The following is a 25755-nucleotide window of genomic DNA, read 5'->3' as shown; positions in this document are numbered from 1 at the left end:
TGCTCGAACACAATGTCTCTTTTTAAAGCCATTACTCCTCTAAAACAGATTCTTCACATGGTTGTACCTGCAAGTTTACAATTAATAGTTAATTCTTATTCTTACTTTCAAATCTCCTTGACATACCTTTTCCCCAGGGTCTCTATACGCTCTCCACTTGTACTTCAAGAACACGGTATCTCTCAGGAACTCTAGGTAAGGATCAAAACCAGGCGCCCTGTACCCTGCACCAAGCATCGTTGGTATCGGTAGATTCATTAGGGTACTTATTAACTCCAAGAAGCCACAGGTTAAAGGGTACTCCTCATTGGATGATTCTATCTCATCTAGCTCGACTGGGATCCCGGAGCTGGGGGATCCAGGGAGGTGGACTGTCGGGATGATCTGAAGATGATTGTTAAGAAAACAGATAATGATATCAAGACGGATTATGATAGATGTTAAATTTGCATTGGGGATACAGAATATTACTTGTGTTTTACTGATACACCAATGTGTGAAGCACTATTCACTTTGTGTGGTGTAGTGGAAGATATTTGCTCTAGAATTGCAAAGGTCATGGGTTCGAAACCCACCAGAGTAAACTGCCTGTGGAATATCTGGATTGTTACATCATTTGCCAACTTTATCCTGACAAAAAAACAAAGATCTTCCAATGCATTGACTAAATCAAAATGGGCAAAAGACAAAAAATACTTGAATAAAAACCCTATGTTTGGATCATTTATAAGTAACTTAATGTGATTTACCTGTGAGACTTCTAAGGACTGCCAGAGCATAGCACCAACCTCTGGAGACTGTGCTAATGTAGCAAGGGTGCGTAGACATTGACCTTTCAACTTTGGAGGTACACTGCAGCTGAGCAGGCCCATTAGCAAGACAAGAGGGAGCCATGATTGGTTCTCACACAGTAGTATCCTTGCATTGTCATCCTTTCATTAGAGGGAAACAAACAACAATTTGACCAATTATTTTAAATATAGACGCCACATGTTTTTATGAATAGACATCTCCATGGTACTGACCCCAACACGTAAGTTATTTGGACTTAACCAATATAGATTGAGTGGTATGCTTCAGTATTGGGATATCTTTCCGTATGGCTCCACCACTTTTTCACTCATTGTTACAAAAAGGGATATCTCATTGAGGTAAAGTAGACACTATATTATTTCACATCAAATAAAAAAGTGGTGGCGCCATACGGAAACTTTTTCCAGTATTGAAACAAAATAGACCTTGTAACCTTTAACAAAAAGATTGACTTTGTAAATTCTATGGCATTTCCAGACAGGCGATGTTACCAGAATGGTCGTATATGGGAAACTTTTCATTTTGTGTTATCATTTTCTGATAAATTCAACAGTTATAGAAATAACAGCTGAACTTTTTTTGAGATGTGCCCACTTTTTTCGAATCAAAAGTTGATAAAACTCGAACAGTACAACCTCCATTAAATATCAGGTTGGATTTGTTGTTTTTCCATAGAGCTGTGCTTGCAGGAAGTCCAGACTTTGTGGCTCTTTTGTAAACATCTTATGTCACATGTCACATGGTCTATAAACAACTACATACTTTGTTACAATCAAATTTTACAATATCGAATAGCATATGATTTTTATGTTTAAAGGATTTGTCTTCGTAACAGTCCTAATTGGTTGAACATACCCATTTAGCAACAACTTGCGTCAACTTGAGCACGGCCAACAACCCCTCCATCTCTTGTGGAGTGATCCCCTTGTTAACAGCATACCTATGCATTGAGTGGGGCTGCGCCATTTCATGATGGGGGGAACTAGTCACCTCATGGCGGAGGGTGTTGTAGTAGCGGTTAATAGAGAGAAAGAAGTGATCCCAGGACACAGCGCTGCCACTTCCACCTGAAAACAAATTTTTCTTTTACAATTATAAATGAAATAAAAATAGTTATCGTCAAGCTCCAGTAAAACCTTGATTAATAATAATAGTATAACTACTTTTTATGGAGTGTTTTATCTACGTGCGTCTCAAGGGGCTTATAATTATAAAAAATAGTCAACCTTTGAATTGTATGAATGTAATTTTTGGGTTTAAGATATTACAATCGATTGAAAAACCCAAGACCACTGGACTTGACCGTTCATGATGTTTACTGGCCTCACACTAACTAACACTACTGGCGAGGCCCTGTGCTCCAATGTAAAACTCATAACCACTGGACTTGACCGTTCATGATGTTTACTGGCCTCACACTAAAACTACTGGCGAGGCCCTGTGCTCCAGTGTAAAACTCATAACCACTTGACTTGACCATTCATGATGTTTACTGGCCTCACACTAACTAACACTACTGGCGAGGCCCTGTGGTCCAGTGTAAAACTCATAACCACTTGACTTGACCGTTCATGATGTTTACTGGCCTCACACTAACTAACACTACTGGCGAGGCCCTGTGGTCCAGTGTAAAACTCATAACCACTTGACTTGACCGTTCATGATGTTTACTGGCCTCACACTAACTAACACTACTGGCGAGGCCCTGTGGTCCAGTGTAAAACTCATAACCACTTGACTTGACCGTTCATGATGTTTACTGGCCTCACACTAACTAACACTACTGGCGAGGCCCTGTGGTCCAGTGTAAAACTCATAACCACTTGACTTGAACGTTCATGATGTTTACTGGCCTCACACTAACTAAAACTACTGGCGAGGTCTTGTGGTCCAGTGTAAAACTCATAACCACTTGACTTGACCGTTCGTGATGTTTACTGGCCTCACACTAACTAACACTACTGGCGAGGCCCTGTGGTCCAGTGTAAAACTCATAACCACTTGACTTGACCATTCATGATGTTTACTGGCCTCACACTAACTAACACTACTGGCGAGGCCCTGTGGTCCAGTGTAAAACTCATAACCACTTGACTTGACCGTTCATGATGTTTACTGGCCTCACACTAACTAACACTACTGGCGAGGCCCTGTGGTCCAGTGTAAAACTCATAACCACTTGACTTGACCGTTCATGATGTTTACTGGCCTCACACTAACTAACACTACTGGCGAGGCCCTGTGGTCCAGTGTAAAACTCATAACCACTTGACTTGAACGTTCATGATGTTTACTGGCCTCACACTAACTAACACTACTGGCGATGCCCTGTGCTCCAGTGTAAAACTCAAGCCCTGCTTGCATGCTATACTAATCGTCACAGTGGCATGGATGAGATTGGGTGAGAGTGAAAGTAGTTTCCTTACCTGCTCCGAGGCCGTTCATCTTTAAGAGATTGAAGCAATGATGAGCACTTTCTTCACCATTAGCGAGACCACATAACATCTCCATGTAGGAAACATACAGAGAAGGTGGCAACAAATCACCAGCCATTCGGATAAACTTGAACAAGCTTGCCTAGGAGATCAAAAGTCAATGTACTAGCTGTTTTGTGTGCAATATTGTAAAGTTGAGAATGAATCCAACACTTTGACTCTACCACAAAGCTTATGTCAACTCTAAGGTGCAGTCTCTTGTACCTGGACTTCTTTTAAGCTTTGTTAAGGGGGCTTGACAAAATTAATCCAGGACAGGTAGTCAAACAACAATTCTAACATGTCAATTTTTGGTTGGAATGCCATCAGACTGTACCTCCGAGAGACATGGTTTTACTTGCTGAAAGGCACACCCCGATGCACTAAAGGCATGCTCTATGCCAATGTTTCCTGATGAGAGTTCTGCAGCTTGACTGGATTTGTGGAGCAAACTAGAAGGTTTAGGGGTCATTGTATTTTACTAAGATGTATAGTGTCTAAGATGTATAGTGTAGAGTAGATTTTAGTAAGACATAATGAGACCACCCTGCATGCTTTCCAATAGCGATAAGTCTCTGCTGTTTGTAAACAAGTGTAACCCAAGCAGCCGATTTCACAAAACGCTAGGATTAATCCTATCTCGCGTTAGGCAAGTAACTCGTCCTAACTCAAGATGGGTTCAATGCGTCCTGCCGTCTTCGGATAAAGAGTTTACTGAAACCAACGGAAGGCACTGTGAACTTTTCCCATGGTTTCTCTGACACCCAATTGCCAACAAGGTGAATTAATAGCAAGTAAAAAACCTTCTCCCAGACAGTACTTATTCGCTGGTTTTCCTGGACTAATTTTGACAAGGTTAATAAACTAATCCATACCTGTCTAGGAGACTGGCGTTGCTGTGAGATATATGTAGCACTTGCGGAGGGGCTGCTCTCTGGTGTGCACCAATACTCCAAGGGCAGCTCTAAACCATGAGGATCACTGCTGTAAAGGGTACCCAACTAATAACAGACAGAAAAACAGATGTAGTAAAGTTCAGGCATGCAACTGCCCGATGAAAAAAAAAGAGGAAACTTTTCGAGACCCACAATGGTACCCTAAAAAGTGTTGAGGTTTTTTATGCTCGTAGGATCAATCTTAGCATGTACATGTATGACAAAGACAAAGTGAAGTGTTTTATACTACTAAAATAACATGGAAAAACACCTTGCCTATGTATGCACCGTAATTCTAAGGTGGCAAAGCATCGGGAGTTGATTAAGTTGAGGAAAACTAACTATTGTTTCCCAGGTAATTATGAAATTTGCAGAAAATTATTATTCCCCCCCCCCAAAAAAAAAAAAAAAAAAAATCAGATTTTGTTTTTGTTTTTGTTTGGGGGGGGGGGAATAATAATTTTATGCAAATTTCATAACTACCTGGGAAACGATAGTTAGTTTTACTCAACTTAATCAACTCCCGATGCTTTGCCGCCTTACAATGTTCGGTGAGAGCCACTTGTTCCCGCTTGCCGTCTTGCACATCACACAATATGCCATTCCTGGCTTGTCCACTTTCCGGACGGTTTCGGAGAGCAGTTTACCGTCTACGTCTTATTTTTCCAACCAGAACCACTTCCAGGTATTTTTTACTCCTTTATCTCTGGCTTTAATTTGGCCAGGTACCACTCGGTCCCGCTCTAAAATATATTTTCTTTTGGATGTCATTTTGACGGACGTTTGAAAATGCGACTGTTTCGTAGCGCAATGCAATGTGAGACTCGCACACAGCACAGCAGATACATGTACGTTTGGTAACTAACTCACACACACATACATACATGTACAATACGTGTATACTATTGCAAAATAGCGGGACCAGACGAAGACATGACCTTAGACTCATTTCAAGGCTGTATAATAACTTGGTTTAGCACACAACTCGCCTGCGCCACGGGGTGCGTTCCACTGTTCCAGATTTTTCGACCGTACACACGGCTATTAATGACCGCACGCAGTGTGTAAACGTATGCATTGCTTGTTGTGGGCTTTAGATTGACCATGCAGTAGAATGGATTGCGTGCCGCGGCAGAGGCCAGACCATGCGTTACGATGCATTGTTGTAATTGTCTTAAGATCGCGCTAACCGCGGAATGTTTTTCTTAGCGCTAATCAGTTTTTTAAAAACGCGGAATTCCGCGGAAACGCGGAAGAGTTGCATGCCTGAAAGTTAGAGTCAACTCTAAACCATGAGGATCACTGCTGTAAAGGGTACCCAACTAATAACAGACAGAAAAACAGATGTAGTAAAGTTAGAGTCAACTCTAAACCATGAGGATCACTGCTATAAAGGGTACCCAACTAATAACAGACAGAAAAACAGATGTAGTAAAGTTAGAGTCAACTCTAAACCATGAGGATCACTGCTATAAAGGGTACCCAACTAATAACAGACAGAAAAACAGATTTAGTAAAGTTAGAGCTGCTCAGAAACATGAAGAATGATCTGAACCGATTGGTCAACTTTCTTTGGGGGGTTTCTAGACTGCAGGACACCATCGGAATCTATTGGGTACACTGACACCAACGTAGTAAAAGTCACAACACTTTTTCACTGCTGTTTTTTAGTTTTTCAAATTTTCTTATGTGGTATCTTGAATAAAACCATATTCTCTTTTTAAACCATCTAAAGATTCATATTGACATTTCCATTGGACTTTATGGATTTGAAACCTAGTTCTAAAGCTCGTTGATCAACCATTGACCACTGAATGATACAGTACCATGAGGTAGGGCAGTCCTGAAATTACACGGAGGCCATGGGAGCTTCCATTATGACCTACCCCTTCAAAAGTTTCCCATGGACTTAAAAAATAGTCCATTGGAAGTGCCCTTTACAAAATAGCATTGCCCTCTCCAAGATGAGATTCCCTGCCTAGTAGAGGTCTTACCAATTTCATGAAGTCTTTGAAGTACATCGGTGGACTTGAAGTTAGCTCTACTCCTTCTCTCTCATGGGCAATCAGTAGCCTTCCGACATCATCACCACGGTTACGCATCTCCTTAACCTATAACAGCAAAAACAAAACAAAAACAATCAAACCATGATTTTGACTGCTAATCTTTCCATTGAAAGGTGAAACCTTAAATTAATACATCATTTTAATCTGAACTATTACAGGATTTCAATTATGTTTTAACTGCAAGTTTTAAAGTTTTAAGTTGGTCCAGTGTGTTATGTGATACACTTAAAAGAACCCAGACACACATGCTATAGAGACCCCTTGCATGTGACGTCATACGCTCAAAAATCACCCACACTCGGGTCAAAAAGCGCCCTCACTGGGGTCAAAGCAGGCAAATGATTGGACGATAGCTGTTCTTTGTGCGTGAAAACGTGCGCGTCAGTGTAGCGTTACACGTTACGCAAGGGGTTTATTGTATAGGGAAGGGGGTTTGTCCCGGTGTGTCTAGCAGCAAAGTGCACCACCTCGCTTTGTATACCTTTCAAGGTGTTTTAATATGGATGCATTATAAAATCAATCTTAACAAACTCCACCAAATTTATTTTTAACTAAAAATAATCAATCTGATAATATAAAACACTTGCAAAACTTTTTGTATGTTTTAATATTTTTGTGTTTTTATAATCTTCCGTACCGGTTTTTCTTTAAAATATTTGACATCTTGAAAACTTAAAACTACTTCTTCTTTGAAAGAAACTGTTACACTTTTATCTGTCTTTCTCTCTTACCTTGAGTGGCATCTGAACGATGAGATCCGTCAGCAGATTATGAAGTCTTCTAGCACAGAACTCCTACAAGAAAACACAAATTGAAATAAACTTCTTATTTCTGACTTCAAAGAATTATTGATGTACAGTAAAAAGAGTCTACACAATAGTAAATAAAAATATAATTTGTTATTTTTAACTATGTATCTAAGTGCTTTCAAATACAACAACCCCTTCTTAAAACCTTGTGATTTTGTTTTACCGATTGGTTGAAGTTCTTGGAGGAAACCACAGCATCTTTAAGAAAGCGGAAGACGTTATCTTTGATTGCTTCATCAATGACCGACTCATCTTCTTCGATTAAATCTTGCATCACTAAAAAAAAGGAACATAAAATTTGCATTAAGTAGTTATTTCATTCAAAAAATTCCAATTAACCCTAGTCATCCCAAAGTTTATATAGTCCTTTGTAGGGTTTGGGTTTAACTTAGTACTCAATTTTGTCTTCTCCAGTTATTTTCTTTTGGGATAGTATAAAAAAAGTTTCTGCTTAAATAGAGTACATCTTACATCAAAAATCTCATTTCTGCTTTGTATTTCTTTGTTTTGCTGCCCTCTGTTAACAATGTTTCTGTTATAAAGAGGTAACTTGGACAGTCCCTGTAACCTTTTTGTTGTTGACGAATACGATTTTTTTAATAGTGTCAAGTACTCACTAGCAGTCTCTGGTTGTTGAGCGATATTCCTCAGTGTCAGGGCCCAGGCAAAGCGAAGAACTGCCGAGATTCCAGGACATTTCCATTTGGTGTCGTCGTTCACTATCAGCTGGTGGAGGTCTGGAAGAAACTGCTTATCTCTAAGGATGGGTAACTTCTTGGTCGACTCTGGTGATGGAAACAAAGTCAGACTTATTTATTTCGTTTTGGAATTAAACAAAGAAAAATTGACTGGAGCAGGAATTGAACCAACTACCTCCGGATTAACGCAAAGGGCACTCTATCAAGGATAAGAGATAGTGTGAAAAGGGCTAGTGATAAAAGATCTAATTTTGAATGGGGATTATCCCATAATGCCTTAATAATAGCTAGTATTTAGTACGCTCTCAATAGCAAACTATATCACAGTGTTTGCACAAAACAATGTTTGAAAGGAATAATGAAAGCAAACAAGGCAAAGTTAACTATGCAGGGAAGAGGTATGTTTTCAAGAGTTTCTTAAACTGGTCTGTGGAATTTGCTGCTTTAATAATAGAAGGGATATGGTTCCATTCTTTGGATACAGTGGCAGTGAATGTGCAATCGCCAGCTTTACTACTCACCATCTTGGTCTTCAGGACAGCTGTCGAGTGTTCCAACATCGAGGCAGTATAGACACGCCATGAGTAAAGCTAGAGTGACATTACTCATTGTGCCATCAGTCTCGAGCGTTGAGTGTTTCCTTAGATGGGTGATTAGGAGGGTAGTATCTTGTCTTGTTGGGACGGACTGACACGCCCAGGCAAAGAGGCATTCCGAGAGACACGACCTGATTTCCTTCAGCATCTCAGATACCTTTTAGAATGAGAATGCGGTTGATGGTTGATGATTTTTGAAGAAACAGCAAATAAATGTGTTTTGAGGCATTGAATGGTGAGATATGGCTTGCGGTCACACTATGTGTTAGACTTGTTCTTGTCAGCAGGGTTCGCCTTTCTCACCAAATAGCTAGCAGAAATAGTTAGCTTGCCGTTTCTGTATTCAGCTTGTTCACTAGTCCATATAATTCGATGTTTGTTTGTCATGTAAAGTGCATGCCTTAGTAAAGGGAAGTGTAAATTTCTATTAAAAAATTCAAGGGGCATCAAGGCAATGTGCAGAGGCAACTGAGGCAATTGCCTCCATGAAGTATCAGGCCTAAAGAATTCCCACATAGGCCTCTGAAAATTCAAGGCAAACTGGCAAGTCAGGCAGACCTTGTTATAATAAAATATGACTGATACAACATTTGTAATGACGATCATACAGAATTAACATAGGCAAAACTTACCTTAAATCTGTGTTTTGCATCACCTAGAGCCCTCGCTTGACCCAACTTTTCCATTTCTTTAGTTACGTCGCTTTCTAGAAGTTTCTTGAGGATTTTATGCATCAGGCCCTCCTGGATGAGTTGGTCAGTGAAGCGAGTGGTCAGGTCCGACACTTCTTCATCCAGTTCAAGAGTCCATGTGCGGCCTGAGTAGAAAGAAAAACATTTTCTTTTGTAAGAATCATAATAACTAGTTTTTATATATTGCTTTAGTCTCTCTGAGTACTTATCATTGGGTTATTTCCAGACAGGATTTTGAAGTTTGTCAATTATGACACCAATTTATATCACACTTTGTAAGGGTTTATGAAGGTACTACAATGTATTCATCAGCCACTGTCAGAAACACTGGGGTAAACCCATTCTCTGCTCTATAAGTGTAACTGGGTTCTTTGACAAGCACTACACAACACACGGGACCAATGTCTATACGTCCCTTCAGAAGGATAAGCAATAATGGTTAAGTTTCTTGCTTAAGTGTTAAGACTGCGACTCCAGAACTTGATGAAGACACAATTAAAGAAGGGGGCACACCATGCCACATATTGACCATCAAATGTGATAGGATCTCATTATAAAGCATCCTGCATTTAACACCTTAACTTCATTTGAAGTCATATTTATACAAAATATGAAACATAAAAAAATCACTGCAATTAAAACAATTAAAACTATCCAAATAAGGTTTGTCATGCTAACCAACCTTTGCGTGACTGGACCAGAAGCTGTAAAGCATTGACGATACTCCGCCGTCCATCGTAGTACAAGAGAACAGCAACAAGACCACGAGCTAAACCAGGAAAATGGGGCTGCTGTTGCTCTCCTAAAACAAACCAGAAAATCGCAACTTCAAAATCAATATTTCAGATTCCAATTTATACACACGGGTTGATAGGAGCAGTTATGGCTAAGTGTCTTGCTCAAGTACACAGGTGTCATGACCAGGATTCGAACCCACACTCTGATGATTCAGAGTTAGAACTTGTATCTGATGCAGTAGACCGCTCGGCCACGACACACCACGCTTGATTAAAGCAGTTGCAGCATTCAATTCATTTAACCACGCCAAAATCCAGGGAATAAATTTGGTGGATTTGCAACATGGCGAGGTAAAACTTGACTGGAAGATTGATAGCTTACCAGAGAGTAAGAGTTCCACTGCAGCATATTCGTTCAAGTCAAACAGATCACTGATGAGAAGTGCTTCCTCAATGAACTGTTTGGGTAAAGTTTTTTTGCCCGTTTGGCCCTCGACAACCACTCCAGTGACATCGGCTTTCTGGATCTGAGCTCGGTGCTGAACATTCTTGGCCTGAGAAATAATTAAAAAATCAAGACTGGTGTTCTTAAAACCAAAAGTTTATTTGAATCATTGCAACTCCAGTTTTTGAAATGATATGGTAGATTATGTTGTTTTATTTGAACAGTAATTACAATAAGGCAAGTACCACAAGAGAAATTTCATCTATCTTTTTGGGGGTATTAAGTATTTGAATGTATGTACTTCAACACTCAATAGAATTGAAAGGAGTTTTTCAGATTCTGAGTCAACATTTGAAAATAATTTGTCTCTGAGGGGATATCACACGGTGATGTACGAATGTTGAGTTATAAAAGACCACCGGACTTGTCCTGTCAAAAGTGTACTGGTCCGCCACTGAAAGCACTGGCTCCAGGCCTTCAGCCCAGTGTAAAACTTGAGCCCTGTCAATGTATTTTATTACAAAGGAGCAACAAACTTACCGGGTTTTGAAGAAGGGAAAGGAAATCTGGTTTGTGTTTCCGAATGGCAGCGTCTAATTCATAGTAAGCATCAGGAAGCTTCTGTGATAGAGCTGCATGGACGGTACGTAAAAGATCCTTAAATGGACTCCAAAGATTGCTTCCTGCAGGCAGAGAAGAAGAAACAAAAATAGTGAGAAATGTTCATTCTAATTTCATGCAAAACACAAAACATGACATGACAAGAAAATGCAGAACATGAGAAAATGACAGAAAGCTTAAAAACAGCAACTGGAATTTTGAGAGGGAAATCCATTGGGAAAGGTTTGAAGGGGCATCAAGGCCAAGACCAGGGCAATTTTTGCCATAGCCACTATGTGATTTCAGTTTTGACTTGTGGGTATTAGCAAATTGTTATCGGTTAACTCCATGAAGAGTTACAAAATATGCATGAAATTTTCTTTAACAAATCCGTAGAGAGAAGTAAAGAAAAGCTGAGTGTTTTTTTTCTGTTTTTTTCCCCTAAATTACTGTTCATATTACATGGAAATTTGCTTTGTCGCACATGCTCATAGTATTACAAATATTTGTTGCACAAGACAGTACTTCTTGACTTATTAAGCTACACTATTATCTCTAAACTAACTTATCGTTAAAAACTTAAACTTACATGTGTACATCATGGTATTTAATTCAAGATTCACTATTGGTGTGTTTTATGTAACGTTAGTTTTATGTACTTCTAGAACTATGAGATTTTTGCTATCTACGACAGCGAAACAAACCTCTAGGACTAGCTAGGAGTATGCTTTGATTTATGTAAACCCCCCTCCTCTAAGCTTGGTTGGGTGATATCACGATATAAAATATCGCGATACTAATTTGGAAACGATTTCGATATCGGATCGATTTGGTTTTAACCGAAATATCGATATATCGCAATATATCGCGATATCGCTATATCGATTAAGTATCGCAACATCGCGATGTATTTCCAAGCTGAGAGATCTTGCACCCCATAGGTTTGGAGTAAAACCAGAAGAATAGGTCATTAGAACACCTCTCTTATGCTATGAATGACTGTCTCTTCTACAAATTTCACTGGGAGTTTGAAGACTGATGATGTCCAATTTAATTTATCGCGATTATATCGAATATCGCGATGTATTGTCGGCGATATATCGTGAATAAAATAAATCGACATCACCCAAGCTTACCCCCCCCCCAAAAAAAAAGGTCAAAGGAATTTTCCATGCAGGGTCAATAAAGTTGTATTGAATTGTAAATTTTGTATTGTATTTCTGTATTGTATCTGACTCATCGGCAAATAAAATAGCTTCCGAACAAGGTAGTGTCTCGTGAGCAGTGTGTGACTGTGTGAGTTTCACAAAATGGACTCTCAATAATTCATAAAATTAGTATCACAGAAAATGCGACCCCTGAAAATGTTAAACTTAATGTAGGTAATATACTATTATTATTACAACTATCATTTATTTGACCACTACAAACAAACTAAAAAGTTACAAGAGCACAAGAAAGAACAATAATTAAATAAAAAGAACAACTTAGCAAGTAATTATACAAAATAAGATACAAAATAACAGGGCTGTATGCTTCATTTTTGAAAGGGCAAGTTGCAAGGGCTCCTAGGCATTTTCTTCTTGGTAAATAAGGGCACCCTATGATGAAATTGCAAACTTGTACTGGATCAATTCAAGGGCACAAGGCAATGAATGGGACCTGCCACCAGTGTCTGTGTATCTTGTTGGGTTTAATTGACTTTTTATAATTTTTTTATATTTTTTTTAAGGCCCTAAAACTAAATAATAAAATAAATAATCATCACGAACAACTGCATTCCTGGTACTAATTACAGGTACATTTCAAAAACACAATTATGATAGGAATAAAGTAGGAGATTGGCGAAGCTCGGCTACGTCCAGTTTACCACACTATATTTAACCTAACACAAGAAAACGTAAATTTAAAACAATGTTTTACTCACCAAGATTTAGCGCTTTGCTGTCCGCCATCTTTCAAATTTTCAGCATGTCGGTCAAAATTACTTTATTGAATGGTTCCTTGACTTATTTCCATAACTTTAACATTACGAACATGGATTGGTACCAAACTCTTACTTTGCTGGTCAAAGAGGGCGCCCTACGAAAAGACAGACACTAAAAGTTGTGGGGCTTTCTTTTAGTTTTATTACCAAAAAGTAATTTCTTTATTGATATGTTTGAGTTTGGAGTTGTCTGTTCCCTTTTATTGCTAATTTACAACACAAATAAATACATTTCTTGTATGGTGCCTCACAACACTATAAAATATAGGAAATAAGATTTATTTTTTATTACATTTAATGTTGATTGTTTGGCAGAACTTTTGCACACAACACAGGAGCAGCTTAACCGAGGAACCTAAACTAAAAGCAAATTAGTAAAGTGCAAGAAGGGGAAAACAGTTTTGGGAGAGGGGATGTGCACATTGGACTCATTTGTTGTATTTTGCAATAACAATGTTCACATCATTTGAAACCTTTTTTTTTTTAAAGTGCAACTATGAAGGATGATAGTAAAACCATTGTGCAAGATACAAAAACTGTAACAATGTTCCATTTAATGATGCTAAACTACCCAACTTCAATTCTTTTAATTGTTATTAGGCACTCAATAATTGTGGTGATGATACCAAGGATGCCTCATAAGTGATTATTTGTAGCCTATTTGAGGAAGTCTGAAGACAAAACTTGCGGGTTAGCCCCTTCTCTTTCACAATAAGTGTGTTCTGGGTTCTTTTAAATGCACTGCTACCAATCCTAGTACACGAGACCTTTGGCTGTAAGGACAAAGCAATGATTGTAAAGTATCTTACTCAAGGTCCCAAGTGCCCAACTGGGACTCGAACCCACAATTTGCTGATCACCTGAGAGCTAGAGTCCAGTGCTCTTAACCGCTCAGCCATGATTATTTTTGGGTTTTTTCCTCAATTCCTTTTCAAACTTTTCAAAGTTTTCTGAAACAAGAATGAACCACAAAAGACACAATCCTGCTGTTTAATCGTTTATTTTAAAGTAACAGTTAATAACACACATTGCAAATTAGCAATTTTCACGCATCTGAAAAAATAGAATCACTTAATCATTTTCTGCAAGGTATATCAACATTTGGCAGCAAAACAAACCTTCATGAATGTACGAGAAAATTTACCTTTAAAAATCATCTAAACCAACCTTCTTAAATGTATTTACAACCAAGGTTTTAAAGTTGGGTTATCACTCCATTCTAGTTCCAAGCTTAAGCTTTTATATGAATAAATTTGCCTCAAAGAATACAATACAATCGCTGAATACAAGCCAAACAATTTTAAATACACCCAATAAATAATACGATTGATACATAAAAATCACAACGTCTTCCACACACAAAGCACAGTAAATACAACAAACACAATCCCAAATAAATCTTACTGATTACACAAGCTCAAACAATTAATTTAAACAATAAAATATGACAACTCAACATTTTGATGCAGCTCTTAAATATACAAACAATTTCTTTTTGAAAGTTGACAATAAATTTGATGGTAAATAACTTCAAACCTTTGGTGCAAAAACTGATAGATTTTCTTTTAAATATTTGACTTTGAATAACTCATTTAACCCAGAGGGAGACTTTTGTTGGTATTTAAATGATTTATGGACAAACATTATGATTCAAATGGACTCACATTGTTATCTTGTCAATCAGATCAGTTCAATGACAAGTTTTGAGGTTCTGGCAGTTGTGTATACCGGTGAGAATTTGGCTACTTTCACATCCATTTACCACAGTGTGTATGTCACATTTGGGCTGTAGTATGCTACAGAGAGCTCCACAATTATGATACTGTGCAAATATTGTGGGTATCAAAAAAGTTCTTAAACACAACTTTGATCCCACGTTCACTTCTTAACACATGAAGGAAACAGACCAGCGCATTCCTTGGCCCCGATGTTTGAATACGTGTTAAACTTGCACAATATAATTATGGCTTAGTAACAGACATTTGCAAACAATACTTAAATCTTAAATGCTCAACGGTTTGTACAAGTGCTACACACAACACACAGGTTAATGCATTAAACTCATCAGTCAGAGAAAAGAAAGGAAAAAACTAAATAAATAATTTTAAAATGATGAACAAACTGAAGTACTGAATTAAAAAATAAACAGAATAGAACAAACTATCAATTAGAACATATTTTGAGAATGGCGTCTTTCACTCTGATGTTTCATCATTGTATCGTTAAAAGCATGGCATGAATACATTAATAAAATCATCGTTAATAACTAAAATTAATTTATAAACCACACTTCAATACAATCTACATCTGAACAGGAACAAATAAAGGGGAACTACTTTAACCCTAGCAGTGCCCCTCAAAAACAGTAAAATACTACTTTTTGAAAATAAATTGCAAATAAAAACTCTAGAAACAATGTCTGCAGTCATAAATGTTCAAAGTTGGCTGCCAAAACTTTTGTCACAACTTAAACCTTCGCGAAGGTCAACTGAAGGTCACATGGTGTGTTGCACCAATAGAAACGTCTTGTACCTGGGGCTGATTTAATCAGCCATGGTCAACACAGTTTGAAAACTGGGCCGCTTAAATCAACTGTGACACTGCTAGGGTTAAATGATTTACATGATTTTCTCTTATTAACTTCCTTGACTTATTTGTGCATAAAATAACCACCTTTAGCCACCATTTTATAAAGAATATTGAAGCAGAACTGCTGGAAATTGGACCTTTGCGTCTTAATGCACAGTGGTCAGGACAAACACAAACACAGTGTCATCTTTTACATGAATACAAACAAATCTGGTGTTTAAAAGAAACCTAATTAAACACCATTAAACAAATTTTCTGAATACAGGTATCATCAATATATAAATAATAAAAATGGTTAAAATAAGCTATACAATTAAGGAAACTGTGCCTAAACTGGTATGAAGCCTCTCAAATTTTTCAACAAAATTATAAATAAAATGGATAAGTCATGAAAATGAAGCACAAATAATGATTTGTCAGCAAAAAAATCAGAAGTATTTCTTTTAAAACAGACTCTTTTAGTTTCTTCAATTAAATAACTTCAGCTGATATCTCAAAGCGTCAGGAAATATTGCCTTTTTGCTTTGCTACATTGCAGTTTAAGTCTTTCAATAATTTGTTAGCATTTACAGTACAGTGCAGGAGGAACAAATATGGAATGCTGGTATTTGGTGGGTTATTCAGTCATTTGGACGGAAACCTAAACAAAAGATTGCTTGATTTCTTTCTCAAAGATTTCAACAATAGTTTCAATTAATGATAATTTATAAGTGAAGACATTAAAATATTCATAGTGGTCCTTAGTTAAAAAGGTTCTATTGTTTGCACACACATTGTGGTACTAATAAAACTATTCCAATTAATCTAAAACACCTCAAGTATTAAATTTTACATATCTATGGAATTTAAACTGATAATAAAATCTGTTCCCTTTGTAGTTTCTCATTAATAATAAAATCATAACATAAGCTTACAAAGATAACCTCTATTTTATAATAGAAATACTCCCTAGTGATATTAAGTCTTTCCAAAATTTGAAAACCTAAGAAATATTATTGAAGATGGATGGCTCAGACTGAGGATGCTGACAATTTTAATGAGCCAGTTGCAAAATAAAAATTGAGTAAAGTCTGGTTCATTGACTTGGTTTGTCACAAGTAAACACTCAAATTGGATTCACCAGACTAAAGACATGGTTACCATGTCACAGTGGTTCAGGCCATCATTTGTATAGCAACCATCAGGGCCAAATTTCATGGCTCTGATCAATACCACTGAATTCTGCGCTTACGATCACCATTCTCCACTTACATGCAAGCGCTTAATATCTGCAATAGCTGTTTAAGCGTAGAATGCCTAGTACCATGTAGAACGCCGCACATAGGCCAAAATTCCCCGCTAAGCTGTGCAATACGCTTGACCTAAGCACAGAATTCTCTGCTTCCGCAAGCAGTTTACGGTAAGCAGAACCATGAATTTGGGCCCTGATGGGAAAAGCATGGTACCATTGCGCCATACACATTCACTCAGAGTTGTGTGATGGTGCTCAGAGTCTCTTACATATATGCAAATAAGCTTGCCCAAACAATTTGACTCAGCAATTATCTCCAGTCGAAGTCAAGTCTAACTCGCAAATGGCTTCTGGTTGTGTTTTTTTATTGCTTTCATAAGTTACACGAAGTTGCATTTATTATTAAAAAAGAAATGTTCTAATTTGGTTGTGCTAGCTTAAGTCATGGCCTGTAAAGACAGCTGGATTTCAACTAAGATTTTAAAACAGCTTTCTTTGATGATGTCAGAGATTTGGTAAATTAATCAGAAATTAATCATTAAAAGGTTGTCACTCAAACTATAGACTTTCCTAAAGTACAGAACGGAAAAATCTCTCAATGTCTCTCCAACTCAACATAACAAATATGGACCACTTAAAATTTACTTTAAAAAAATCTTTTTACTTTAAGTATTTTTGTTACTGTTTAACAGTGGTAAAAACTCAGGGATTTTAAGGTACGTTGACGTACACAAATGACTATGAACGAACAGTTGTAACTGTTAACAAATATAAGGCATCTTAGTTTGTTAAACTCATAAATCTTTCAATTTGTGCATTTTGTTAAGTTTTATGGAAGTATTTAATCTTTAAAAAGTTTCATGAGCAATTTTTATTGGAAGTTTTTAAGCACACAATTTTTTTTTTTTTTTATGCCATTTCAATAAGTTGATAAGTAACTGCTGTTTTTTTTTATTACGGGAAACTCTGAAACCTCACAATCAGCTTTCACTGGACTCATCATGTTAAACAACATATCTTAATTATCCTAAATTTTTTGCTGCTGAATAAACCTTTATTAAGTAAGCTTCCACCTTCTTTGTCAATTCCCCTATTCACGTATATTATATATAATAGCAATCATCAATACGGGGGGCCAGACTACTTCATGAATCAAGCCTCACTTTGATTACATTGGTTTGAATGAGTGGAGTAAAGATAGCTGCACCTTGATAAAGAACCACAATAAAGGCATGGCAGGAATCACTGAATGATCTGGACTCCCACCTTCTTTTCTTTGACTAACCTCAGCTTCTCGCATCTCCCTTATATTTGGCCTGTACATGGAAGAAGTCATCTGGAACGCTTTCTCCAGCCTCGGTGGTGATGCTGCCTCTACTGATACGAGTTATCTTGGATGCCTCGTGGCGTTTAAGGAAACGCTCCAAGGTATCCCAACCACCTCCGACTCTCACCATCACATGCCTCCCTCGAAGCATCTGAGAAAGAAATTTGTTATAATAACATACATTCATCAATGGTTTATTATAAAATTTACAAATCGCTGCTACAGCTGAATTGCAAATAAATTTACAACAAAAGTATTTCAAAAGAAAACAAACTCACAACAGAAAAAAAAAGAGTTTAAAACAAAACAAAAACCTAAGAAAATCCGCACATTTATGACCATGAAAAAAAAAAACAGCATAAGAAAAGACGAGGGATCAGGTTGGCTCAGTGGATTCCTTTTCCTGCCTTTCACCTCGTCGACCCAGTTCGAATCCCACCTCATACCGGAGTCTTGCATGTGGTTTGGGTTTTCAGTCCCCAACTAATTGCCTGGTTTTACCCATTGGGGTTTTCCTCCCACATCTAAAACTGAACTTTTCTTCTTGTTTCCTAGCCATCCTGTTATTGGCACTAATGTGCTGTTGGATGTGTAATAAAATAAAATTAAAATAAATGAATGCTAGACTCACCCTGATGAAGACCATCTTTCCTCCAATGTTGTACTTGCCTTCTGATACCCGTCGTATGTCCAGCTCAAAGTCACACTGCTTAGCAACATTCATCACCTGAATGATGTAACAATCACAAACAAATAGTTCACAACAGATCTAACGATTTGTAGAATATTTCAGAAAATAGAGCCATTAGAGTAGAGTATGACATCAAATTCCTTAGAGAATTGAAGCTGTGACCTCCAAATAAACCTATCAGAGCCCAATCAACTATCAGAGCCCAATCAACTAAGCTATCTAGCTCTAAAGTTGTCAGTCTTCCTATTTTTTCAATATCTTTGTTTTGAGATGCCAGTTTGGCGATGCAAAATTTGATTCCCTCATAAAGATTAAACAAACTACCATCTGGACAAGGTGACGAAATTTAACATCACATAAATTAGTCTTTTTAGTACCTGTCATGAAACTAGCGGTAAGTCGCTTTAAACCAATTGTAAAATCATTCAATTTTCAAGGACGGAAACAAAATATTTTTTTTAATGAAGTCTGACCTCAGTATCCAGTAAGCTGACAGATTTTTTTTTTACTGCGGAGGCTGGACGAGGATTCTGCTGTTCTTTTTCAATTTCTTTCTCTAGTTTAACAAGGCCTGGTGGGTCGATACCATACCTGCCCGCTAAGCGAGCAAGCTCGTAAACACACACTAACACATTCTGGGGAGTCTTCTGGAGAACTAGCAAGGGAAAGAAAAAATAATAATATTATCAAATTTTTTTTATTTTTTATTTTTTTTTATGCAAGTCACCAGACACACAAGGTCTGAAGGCCACTTTAAGGTGTGGGCTACAATCTATTTTCTCAAGGGGCCGTTGCCATCTACTCCTGGGGCCAAAACAGGGTTAACCCCTTTAAAGTCCATACAGATGTACTCTTGGGTATAATAATAATAGTAGGTCAGACCTTGAACTTCGCTCTTGAAGGGTGGCAACAATTTCCCTCTGGTAAGGGGCACTTCTATGAAGAAAATGTCAAATTGTATTGAAACCTTACAAAGAGTAAGGCAAAGAGTAAAAGCACAGGGCACCAAAGCAATAGGAGACTTTCCAACGCTAGGTGGCAGCAGACATACCGGGTAAATTTCCATTGTTTACGTAGTTCTGAACATGCGCATAATTCTGAGAACAATGGATTTACCCGGTAAGTCTGCTGCCCTCTATCGTCCCAGAAAGTCTCCCATTGCTGTTGGTGTCGTGGGTTATATTGAGGCTTGTTAAGGTACTTAGTAGGAACTTTTAAACATTGTTTCGAAGCGCCTTACAATATTACTACCCCTGTTATGCATTCCTGAAACCATCTCAGCTCCTTAGGAGTATGCACCACCGGCAGCCAAATTGGCAATTGGCCCACAGGTTGCTAATCATTAACATCAACAATCTCTACTGTTGCTGGTACCCATTTACTTCTGGGCGATGAGAATCAACTAATGTTAAGTGCCTTGCATAAGAACACAGGTATGATGTCATAGAGCTGCTTTTAAGCAGAAAATATTGCACAAATATTGTCTGCTTAGCATTTTAAGATAAGCATAATTTTGCTGTGCTTAGCTACTTTTTGTTCTTCAACAGCTCTTGGCCCAATTTCAAAATTCCATAAAGTTTACATTGTTGCAACTGGTTCCCACTATTTTTTTGCTTTGAAAAGAAATTTGCTAAGCAGCATTTTCTGCTTAACAGCTTTATGTAATTGACCCAAGGTCTCAAGCCACAATCTGATGACTCAGCCATCGGAACTTGAGTTCAATGCTCTATATGGGAAAAAGTTTAAGGATAAAACATTAACAAATTTAGTGATGCAAACTTACCAAACATCTTAATGACAACTAAATTCCTGACAATGTTTTGCTTTGTTTTCAACATGGATTTGCTTTTCAGTTATTATTCCTATATTAGGGGTGGATCAATCCCAAACAGTAGGCCTATTGTAAAATTCCATCAGACAATCTCAGCAAAATTGGTTGTGACTAATAATTGGATGGGAAAGCGAAACTAAACGGGCAATCAAAAAAAGAGAGAGTAATTTCCTAAAGGGGAAATGAATTACTTCCTGATAGGAAACTCAATCAAATTAAAGTCCCTTTACTGAGATAATTGTTTGAACAATTTTGTACCCTCACATTATCTCTCTATAAAAAGATTCGGACCAAATTGAATAAAAATTGTGAAACAGGCCTTTTTTACAGAACCAGCCATTTGCAATCCTTATGGTTTTTATCATAAAAGGAGGACTATCGACATGATCACAGGAGGCAACTAGTTACTAGAAGCATGTGTGCACTGGCCAACGTAGTGACATCCATCCAGGTACTTTTCGTACACTTTGATACATAGAAGCCATGTTACGAACGAACTTGTGACAATTTCTCTTGAAAAAAGTATTTTGCGGATTCTAATTATGGAAAATCAGAGTTTTAGGATGTTTTTGGAGACGATAGTTACGATAATACTTTAGTTGGGTTACACCTATTGATATTGGGCCAGATATGAGACACGTATCTATTGCAACTGTGGCGAATCTGACGTTAGCATGGCATCATTCCTATGCAATGAGGGGAACAGGGTAGAACAGGCCAAGGTGTTGGGGATGCTTTTAGGCGTGCTTTAGAAGTGTGTATTTGATAAATTATGCATTCAATATAAATTCTGTTTGAGCTACCTTGTTGCCAGTATTATCTTTACCTTTGTATAATTTTGTATTTTGCAATAAAATGATTCCTTCACAAAGTATGTGGAATAGTGTGTGTAAGAAATGGTAGCATGCACAGGGTTAAAGGGATTCAAGACTTACCTAGGCCATCGGTTTCAAATAGGCAAGTGTCTTCAAGACCAATGTCCCTACACCAGGATAAGAAAGTTGCCACATTGTCACGAGCAAAGAAGGATTCTGCAGCGGCATTCTGCCTGTACTTCAGCTTCTTCACTGGCATTTTCTAAATTAACAAAGACAAAAAGTGTTTAGGGGCAAAGGCATGAAATTAAACAAAACATTTGGATGCAAAAAGATGATTTTTTAAAAACAATTTCTTGAAGATGATGAGAGATCGTGCTTCCCTTAGGTGGGGGGAAAACATTCCACAAACATGGCCCTACAACACAGTAGGAATTGTCACAAAAAGAGCTAATTTTGAGGACAGCCTGGTGATAAGTATGGGATCTAAGGACATGGTTATGAAAATTTCAGTTATTGTATAAAACAATGCCATCAGACAAATATTAAGGAACTAAACGGTTAAAACATTGGTTTTAGAATATTATATTTAACAGTTGGGTTCTGTTCAGTTATCACTGTAACAATGTTTTGACATGTAGATGGTCAAGTAACGCAACAACGAAACTAAGCATTAAATTTCTTTTTTTTTAAGAATGCAAAAGACAAAAAAAAGACTTTGTATAGGGCGTTTTTACTAAGCAGTTTCAAAGAATTCTTTGATGTCCTTCCGTCACCTTTTGAACCTTTACAGGATTACTCACCCCTATAGATTTCCCTGCTCGTTGACATTCCACAGCCTTGTCTTGAATCAGCTGTGCTAATTTGCATAGAAGTACACCATTGGCTATTGAACCCACAAGACCAGTGGCGGTTATTTTTTCCCCTGTTGTTTGGAAAAATGAAACAAAACACCCAATAAACTCATAAGGTTTCAAAGATTTCTGGTTTTAAAACTAAACAAAAAACATTCTTGTTTGTCTAGCTGTTCTGCCCTTTCAATATTGATAAATGGGCTTGTGTATTTTTTTTTAAACAGGAAAAAGTTTCGAGCTTAAGCGGTTGGTAAAATTGGATGTCAGAGCTAGGCAAAGTTGCACCTATAATGTATACCAGCAAAACAGAATCCTACAAAAAAGCTCCTTTACCTTGTTCAGGTGCAAAACAGTAATCCTAACAAATAAGAGCTTTCGTTAAAAATATATCCCCTCCACTTTTTGCAATTTGTTTGCGCAAGCAAGCATGCTGCTGATATATCATGTTTATTGACTGTATCTGATTTTGTTAATAATCTGGTTTTCATAATTATTGTTACAGATGTTCTATTTCAGCCTTTGGCCACAGTGGAATGTTTCCTACTATGTTTCCTATCACAGCTAAATTGGTTGAAACTTTGGGTGCACACCAAATAATACACTCATTTACTTTTTTTCAATCTCATTTGACTTTGAGGATAGGGTAGGGGGAGCTTCCACCCCTATGCTTACCCAGCTGAAGTTAAGGCATCTTTCTATATCTTACCGAGTACCCGTGTCAGCCATTCTGATAGATCTTCTTTCAATGGTACGAGGCTTTCTTCAGCGCCCCTTGCTATCTCTTGGAAGTATTCATCGCCCTCTGATGAACAGTCAAGATCGTCCATTTTGACATCAGACTGTCCATGCAAATCCTGTAAGTGTAAATTTATTCATAAATAATTAAAGTCGTCAATACAATTTGTGTTTAGTGTAAGTGTTAACTTTATATGTTCTAGGCATAATTAATAAGGATCGTTTTAGCTGGCAGGCCTGGAGTTACATGGAACCCTGGAGGCAGTGGTCCTGCTGGTCTTGGTGCCTGGTGACCCTTCAAAGGTTTCACAAATACTTAAAATTCAAACTGCCCTTTGTAAAATAGTATGCAAAAGGCCTAGACATAGTGGGGCATTGTACTCCTTTTTTAATATTTTGACTTCAGCTGTACTGCAGTCGTGCTAGTCACATGTAGTTTGACCACAGATCTGTCAAAACTTCGAAAAAAACTGTTCTCAAGTCTCACAGATAAAGTTCTACTTTTAACAAAATTGCATTTGGGAGTAAAGAATATTATTATTACTTTTAAAAAACATTTTCTCAGCAAAGTGTGACTAGGGGAAAAATTTTAAGTTTTAAAAGGACAAGAGCACCAAGGTGTTTTATCCTTTGATTTGTTAAGGGCACCTCTATTTATGAGAACATTTTAAATTTTTATTTTGTTTCAAGAGTAACCAAGGCAATTACCAGAGAGGCATTGAGGCGATCAGCCTACCTACTGCCAGTTTTTAAGAATTGTTAGGCCTGATGGCTGCTGGACTTTATTTGGTTCCCTTTTTCATTTTCAAAACATAGGCTAACTCTCAAGAAATGGGTAGCTAGCAAAAAAATATTTTGACATTTAAAAATGAAATTTCAACTTTCAAGCGAAGTGCACAGACAAAACTCTCATGCACAGTTTTTTTTTCAAAGGAACTTTAAAAAAAATAATTGCATTAAATAAAATTGGTCAGGGACGTTGTCGAGACCGGATAACTTTCTGTACGTTTACATTTACGTTTATGTTGATACTCGGCAGAATCCTTAAAGCCATTGGACCCTTTCGGTAAACAGTATTGTCCAAGGCCCACACTTCGTGTATCACAACTTATATATAAAATAACAAACCTGTGAAAATTTAGACTTAATCGGTCATCGGAGTCGGGAGAAAATAATGGGAAAACCCACCCTTGTATCCTCGCGTTTAAAATAAATCCGTAATTCTCGTTAACGAGAATTGATATTGTTTTACTGTTTTCTCAAAAAGTAAAGCATTTCATGGAATAATATTTCAAGAGAAGTATTTCACCACTACCTTCTGTGCTTGATTGTTGATGCAGTGCAGATCGGACACAAAAGTGCTAACACTTTTAACAGAGAAACAAAACTGAAGAAACTGAAGGTGATGAAGACAAGACAACTGGAAGTGGAACTCAACTGGTGCTGGACAAAGTGCAAGTAAAAACTGGGCTGCTGCTCACCACTTGTTCACTCATTTTTACAAAAAGGGATATCTCATTGAGGTAAATTAGATACTAATACTACATTATTTCGTATCGAATGACCAAGTGGTGGCGCCATATGGAAACTTTTCCTGAAGACCATCCGTAGACCCGAAAATTGCAATTATTATTTTCATAAAAATGTTGACACAGTGGTGAGTGGGCCGGGTGGCTGTTCCTCTCTCTGACTCTATGTCTTTTATGATGTCATTCTTAAATTCTTTGTATACTGGACAAGTACAAGGATATATTTAATTGGACCTAACTAAATAAAGAGAGTTAAGGTGGCAGTGGTCAGTTTCGGTTACACTTTACAGCATGCATTGAGAAATGACCCACTTCCATGGTTACAGCTTTTTGTCAAAACGAAAATACTTGATATTGATTGTTTTGTTGTTCAACAATAAAATTAATAATAAGCAAAAACAACCCCACAGAAAAATAACCTCAACAGTCAAAACAAAAAAGCAAAAAGTTGGATAAATTCAATCTTTAAGCTCATTGAGCAATTCAGTAAGACTAAAGAAGACCTACCTTTTAAAGAAATCGTAACTAAGCGCTGCTAAGTTCCAAGCATTTTGCGATGTTTCGTGGTTGACGTTTCGTCTGCTTCGCTCGTTTGTTATTTACCAGTCTGGCAACTTTTACGTTCCGTGACACATTATTGAACCGTGACTTGAGTTGGGAGCCAGACGAACTAGGCTGTCAGTGTCAGTGTGGCGCCCTCAACGGTCCATCAACCTACTTTTGTTGCGTGACTCCTCTTTGTGTCATCCTCGATGATGAATGATTGATGATTTGACGCAAGATTTTGCTCATTGGATTCCTTCGGATTAGAGCATCATGCACTAGCCCCACCCTACCTACATTATAACCAAAATAATCTAAACCAAGGGGCAAGATAGAAAATTTGTGCAAAAGAAAGAAGAAAAAAGCTTGATCAGGGAATCCATAAAAAAAAAAATATATATATATATGAAGAAGGTCCGGATTGGATCGAAAGCTAAGGCCACCTACCCTATTCATTATATATATATATATATATAGTAAAGAAGTATCTGATGGTTCAACTTCCTCAATGATGCAGGTGTATGGGGTATAAGAGTACAATGAAGAGCTAACCCACAATGAACAACTTTCGTCTATAATCATATCGTTTCATTTGCCAGTTGTAAACATCATTAACAACTTTTGTTATATTTTGTTCTTTTTGGTGGTGAATTCCATATTTGAGTGTCCAAAAAAAACCCACCATAAGCATACAAGGCAACTTAAAATAAATTTCATCATATTATTAGGTTCAGTTGAGATGTTGAAAGAAGATAAGT

The 25755-nt window shown here is 37.4% G+C and overlaps 2 protein-coding genes across 2 annotated transcripts in view; both read right to left on the bottom strand.

Moving 5' to 3' along the window:
* The window catches only part of LOC117291895 (nuclear pore complex protein Nup205-like), a 31606-nt gene extending 18773 nt beyond the window's left edge, over positions 1-12833 (bottom strand). Inside the window, exons 1-15 of the mRNA XM_033773893.1 lie at positions 12793-12833; positions 10806-10948; positions 10203-10374; positions 9766-9885; positions 9024-9208; positions 8317-8548; positions 7715-7882; positions 7261-7373; positions 7020-7082; positions 6217-6333; positions 4163-4288; positions 3240-3390; positions 1669-1880; positions 750-932; positions 127-384 (exon numbers count right to left, since the gene is read on the bottom strand). Of these exons, the coding sequence (XP_033629784.1) occupies positions 127-384; positions 750-932; positions 1669-1880; positions 3240-3390; positions 4163-4288; positions 6217-6333; positions 7020-7082; positions 7261-7373; positions 7715-7882; positions 8317-8548; positions 9024-9208; positions 9766-9885; positions 10203-10374; positions 10806-10948; positions 12793-12820 (2271 nt within the window). The 5' untranslated portion in view covers positions 12821-12833. The remainder of the gene's footprint in view (positions 1-126; positions 385-749; positions 933-1668; positions 1881-3239; positions 3391-4162; positions 4289-6216; positions 6334-7019; positions 7083-7260; positions 7374-7714; positions 7883-8316; positions 8549-9023; positions 9209-9765; positions 9886-10202; positions 10375-10805; positions 10949-12792) is intronic.
* Positions 12834-13833: 1000 nt separating this feature from the next.
* Positions 13834-25106, bottom strand: LOC117291894 (growth arrest-specific protein 2-like). Its single transcript, XM_033773891.1, has 7 exons — positions 24962-25106; positions 22897-23044; positions 22140-22261; positions 21457-21598; positions 19164-19345; positions 18631-18726; positions 13834-18150 (listed from the first exon to the last, which is right to left on the bottom strand). Exons 2-7 carry the CDS (start codon positions 23015-23017, stop codon positions 17959-17961), a joined length of 855 nt encoding a protein of 284 aa, XP_033629782.1. The 5' UTR covers positions 23018-23044; positions 24962-25106; the 3' UTR covers positions 13834-17958.
* Between the last annotated feature and the right edge of the window lie 649 nt (positions 25107-25755).

The sequence above is a fragment of the Asterias rubens genome, chromosome 6 (genome assembly GCF_902459465.1).
Source record: "Asterias rubens chromosome 6, eAstRub1.3, whole genome shotgun sequence".
Lineage (NCBI taxonomy): Eukaryota > Metazoa > Echinodermata > Asteroidea > Forcipulatida > Asteriidae > Asterias > Asterias rubens.
Note: the sequence above shows the minus strand (reverse complement) of the source record. Positions and strands in the feature narration are given on the sequence as shown.

Bases quoted from the DNA above. Each gene is read 5' to 3' on its own strand.
- LOC117291894 (XM_033773891.1), bottom strand. From the start codon at position 23,017: ATGGACGATCTTGACTGTTCATCAGAGGGCGATGAATACTTCCAAGAG. The intron at 19,346-21,456 runs GTAAGTCTTGAA...TTCCCTTGCTAG, and splicing joins ATTTGAAACCGATGGCCTAG to TTCTCCAGAAGACTCCCCAG. The intron at 18,151-18,630 runs GTGAGTCTAGCA...TTTCTTTCTCAG, and splicing joins GAAAGATGGTCTTCATCAGG to ATGCTTCGAGGGAGGCATGT.